At 44.5% G+C, this 4708-nt stretch overlaps 3 protein-coding genes across 3 annotated transcripts; all 3 read left to right on the forward strand.

Moving 5' to 3' along the window:
- Positions 1-284: 284 nt before the first annotated feature.
- On the forward strand, positions 285-1415 carry TRAVEDRAFT_137559 (uncharacterized protein; the record flags this gene model as incomplete). The annotated part of the gene is made up of 1 exon (XM_008047585.1): positions 285-1415. A coding segment is annotated over one exon (1131 nt), but the record flags the coding sequence as incomplete, so codon positions are not given.
- Positions 1407-1979, forward strand: TRAVEDRAFT_77434 (uncharacterized protein; the record flags this gene model as incomplete). Its single annotated transcript, XM_008047586.1, has 2 exons — positions 1407-1748; positions 1788-1979. Coding segments are annotated over 2 exons (534 nt in total), but the record flags the coding sequence as incomplete, so codon positions are not given.
- A 504-nt stretch (positions 1980-2483) lies between these two features.
- On the forward strand, positions 2484-2687 carry TRAVEDRAFT_100788 (uncharacterized protein; the record flags this gene model as incomplete). Its single annotated transcript, XM_008047587.2, has 1 exon — positions 2484-2687. A coding segment is annotated over one exon (204 nt), but the record flags the coding sequence as incomplete, so codon positions are not given.
- Positions 2688-4708: the final 2021 nt, after the last annotated feature.

Genomic DNA, 4708 nt, shown 5'->3' on the forward strand with positions numbered 1-4708 from the left:
CGATGGCAGGCACAGGAAAGTCACAGGTCATTAAAGCTTTGACACACTTCTTTGCTGCTCGCCAGGAAAGCTACCGGTTCATGTGCATGGCCCCCACTGGATCTGCTGCAGCGCTTATCGGAGGATCTACATACCATTCCATGCTAGGACTCAGACAAAATGCATCCTCAGACTCTGTGGCTACCCTGCTCCAAGTGCGCGCTCGCCTGCAGAATGTGGAGTACATGTTCATTGATGAGATCAGCATGGTCGACTGCGGAAGTGTGTATACTATCTGTGCAAAGATGTGTGCAGCACTGAAGAATGATGGGGCGCCCTTTGGTGGGATCAACATGATTTTTGCAGGAGACTTTGCCCAGCTGCCCCCAGCCATGAGTGGAAATGCACTGTACTCGCACAAAGTTGGACGTGTCATCCACCGCACCCACAGTCACGCACACCAGCAGGCATCCATAGGCAAGGCATTGTGGCATCAATTCACCACTGTTGTCATTCTGCGCGAGAACATGAGACAGCGGTCACAGGGTGCCAACGATGCCAAGCTCAGAACAGCATTAGAGAATCTGAGATACAAATCATGCACGCCTGAGGATGTCAAGCTGCTCCAGTCACGTGTTGCAGGATGTGGTCCAGGAAGACCTAAATTGAACCAGCCATGCTTCCGCAATGTGTCTATTATTACTGCATGGAACACACACAGAGACAAGATCAATGAACTGGGATGTGCCAGGTTTGCAAGAGAAAATGGCCAGCCATTGACTACATTTTATTCTGTGGACAAGCTCTCAGCCAATGCAGATGACAATGCAACCAAAAAGCAGCGCAGACAGACCATGAATCCAAGAAGGTCCACCAATATTCTCAGTGCTGAGCTCCAGGATTGTCTGTGGAATTTGTCGCACACTTTGACTGACCATCTGCCAGGCAAATTGACTCTGTGTGTGGGCATGCCAGTGATGATCAAGATCAATGAAGCAACTGAATGCTGTGTGACCAATGGAGCAGAGGGTGTGATTGTTGGCTGGAAGTCCAGACCCATCAGTGAGGACAAGGAAGCCCTGGAAACTTTGTTTGTCAAGCTCACTGCTGCCCCTACCACTGTGAAATTGGATGGATTGCCAGAGAATGTAGTGCCCATCAGCCACCAGTCACGCAAGATCAGGTGCAAGATGCCCAATGGAAATTTCCTGTCCATTTCCCGTGATCAAGTGTCAGTCATTCCCAACTTTGCCATGACAGACTTTGGATCCCAGGGACGTACACGGCCACATAATGTGTGTGATTTGCAAAATTGCCCCTCTCACCAGTCAATCTACACCTGCCTGTCCAGAGGATCCACATACAGTGGGACCATTATTGTGCAGCCATTTGACCCAAGAAAGTTGACTGGTGGAATATCTGGGAGTCTGCGTCAGGAGTTCAGAGAGCTTGAGCTGCTGGATGAAATCACCAAGCTGCGCTACCTGGGCAAGATCTCACCCAAAGTGACAGGCATTACTCGCAATGAGCTTGTTCATTCATTCAGAAAGTGGAAGGGGGAGAAGTTCATGCCAAAGACAATGCACAGGGCCTTAACATGGAATGTTGGTGATCCATTCCCAATTGAAGACATACAGGCAGATGCTCCATGGCAGATGGTCGAGAAGGCAAAGCCTAAAGACAAAAAGCAGCCCAAGTCAGATGTACCTGATCAGCCAAAGAAGACAGCTGGATATGTTGCAGCCAAGGGCACACAAGCATTGTCAGTTGTGAGCAATACAGTGGACAAGAAGTCAGTGAAGCGTAAGCGAGAGGATGACTCTGATGCAGTGGGTGCCAAGAAACCTCGTGGCAAACAGGTGCATGCTGAGGTCAATTTCATTGGGTTCAAGTGGGACAATGCCAACTACAGCTGTGCTTATGACAGTCCTCTGACTATTTTGCTGTCAGTGTATACAGAGTGTAAGCAGCAGTGGCAGACAATGGTACCTGAGCAGAATGCATTATTGTCAAAGCTTACTGGTCACTTTAATGGCAATTCTGATGACATAATCAGCTACACAACCACTATCAGGCAGTCAGTCAGGGATATTCTCCATGCTCAGGATCCAGTCACATATCCCCATGGCCCAGTGGGAACTGACATCTATGCTCTTGTGCGTGAACTATTGAAGGCTTCTGAAGACACTCAGTCCCAGTATTACTCCTGTCAGTCCTGCCATTATTCCAGCGAGTCTGAGGGTGCATGCAATATTCTGTGGGACACATTCAAGAAGATCTGGAAGAACAGCCTGTACAAGGGAGGGTCATACAAGGGTCAGAGTGTGACTGCCTGGATGGGTTCCATTTTCAATCAGAAGACTTCTCAGATGTGTCCCCAGTGTGAGCATGCACTCCATCAATGCATCAGATATGATGAGCCTCCAGCATTCATAGCACTGAATATTCACAACATCAAGGCAGATATTTGCACTGAAGTCACACTGCCTGATCATCCTGACCGGTATAGGCTGTGTGGTCTGATCTACTTTGGGAAATTCCACTTCACATGCCGTGTTGTGGACAGGCATGGTGATGTGTGGTTCCATGATGGGATGAAGACTGGGACTAATCTCGTGCCAGAGGGTAATGTACTGAGCCTGGACTCCAGCCTGCTTCAGAAAGCAGGTAAGAGGCGTGTTAGTGTACTTGTATATACCAGAATGTAGAATAGGATTACCTCAGCATTTATAATCAATGTAGTCCTTTGTAATTGCTATTAGAATGAGATATATATTAAATGCTTGACTTTGTAATCAAAGTAATCATTGTTGGCACATAATTTTCTTCAACATATGAAAGTATGACTTCGAATTTGCTGCAACTTTGTAATGATTATAATTATTTGTAATGAATATCCACATCCTCATCAATTGTACCTGCCGGACACGGCCCTCTTACCCAAGTTGGAGCAAAAAGATGTTCAGTACCAGATAATGCAGTTTATCTGACACTTTGCTAGCACAATCTTCTGCCCTATTCAACAAAAGTGTGTTCAGATGTAATAAGGAGACCGACCACATATAATAGCCAGCATGAGAGCTATCAGTTGTGCAAACAATCTGGTGATGACCTTCAGCCACAATCAGCATTTGGGGCATTAAAGCCTGTATATTGCATATAAAACCATGATTGTACCACCATTAGATGCACATTGGAGAGACCTTTCTAGTGGTATATCATTGTCCCATAGTGTGGTGAGGAATGAGCCAACAGTGCACAAAATGAGTTGCAGCTGTGGCTGAGAACAAACAAGACCACATTCTGTGGCAGGGGAATGCAGAGCACGGCTCCCCTGCCGCCAACTGTGGTCTTGTTTGGTTCCCACTACAAATGTCTTAATATCTTGCCTCCCATTGGTCCATATTTCATAAAATATATATCACCAGGAAGCTATGGATGAACAGAATCCATGTATCCAAAAACAATTAGGATGTGGCTAGTGCAGCAGCCACTATGCACAACACAAAATCCTATTGGTGCCACAATCGGAAAAAAGCGCCCATGGCACATGACCTGATGACATCACTGCCTCCCCGCTAGTGTTTTATGCCACCAGGTTTAGAACTTCAATGTCTATTAAATGGTGCTGTTTATATGGTTATTACTTGAACCTGGAAGGAGCTCAGAATATCATGAATGCAGTATTACAGGCTGTTGCACTATATTTAGCAATCTGATCAGGTGATATGGTTACACAAGATAGAGCATACAGATAATAATGGAAGCCTAATGAGATTATCACTCTGCTGAACATTGCCCTGTTGCCTTTTGAAAATAGTGCATAGTGTAAGCATCTGAAATATCATCAATGTAAAGTGTATGATCAGGCTATTCATTGAAGGGCTTGTTCATTGTTTATCTGATCCATTTTATGCCATGACAGTACTTGCAAACATCAATGTCTTCCTGGGCAAACTCAAAAAATCAGCAATAGGCTGTAATGGGTAAACTCTCACCTGTAAATTGCCCAAGCTTGAGAAGAAGCCTGTAATGCTAGAGAATCAGCCCTGCTCAATATAGGAAAGGGGTGACTGTCATGGAACATGGATAAGACTACATCTAGGATATAGTAAGCCAATATGTTCACTTTATTCAAGGCTTGGGCACAGCAATGTTGATTACCATGGGGCTTTCCTAGCTGGGCACAGTGGTCAGATGATGTAAGTTTGGATCAATAGCTGAGTATGACAAATGAAGTGGAAAAGAATACTGGATGCTTGAAAACAAAAACATCTGAAATATGGATCAGATATAGTTTGTATGTATGAGAAAATATTGATTCACATTGTCCTGCATATTGTGATTGGATGAAAGTGGTGCAGTTATAACACATAATATACATCAGTGCTTATGAATCATCTGCACTGTGTGAAGAACACTATTGTCTCACATCTGCTAATGTACTTCTGCAGTGGCTGTAAACAGTTCATAACAGCTATTATCCAAATGGCACACACTAAAATTGCATACACCAATAGGGTGAATCACTCAGAAAATTGTGATGTGTTGTTGCAGTGCTTTTGACACTAAGACATGCAGCATTTCTGTACTACATAGGAGTATATATTACTCCTATTTAGATAGCACAAATACCAAAGAGCAAATAACAAATGGCAGTTTAATTCAATGTCATTAAAAAATTCATTCTCATCAATCGGACCTGCCAGCCATGATCTCTCACCCAAGT

The sequence above is a fragment of the Trametes versicolor genome (genome assembly GCF_000271585.1).
Source record: "Trametes versicolor FP-101664 SS1 unplaced genomic scaffold TRAVEscaffold_58, whole genome shotgun sequence".
NCBI classification, from domain to species: Eukaryota; Fungi; Basidiomycota; class Agaricomycetes; order Polyporales; family Polyporaceae; genus Trametes; species Trametes versicolor.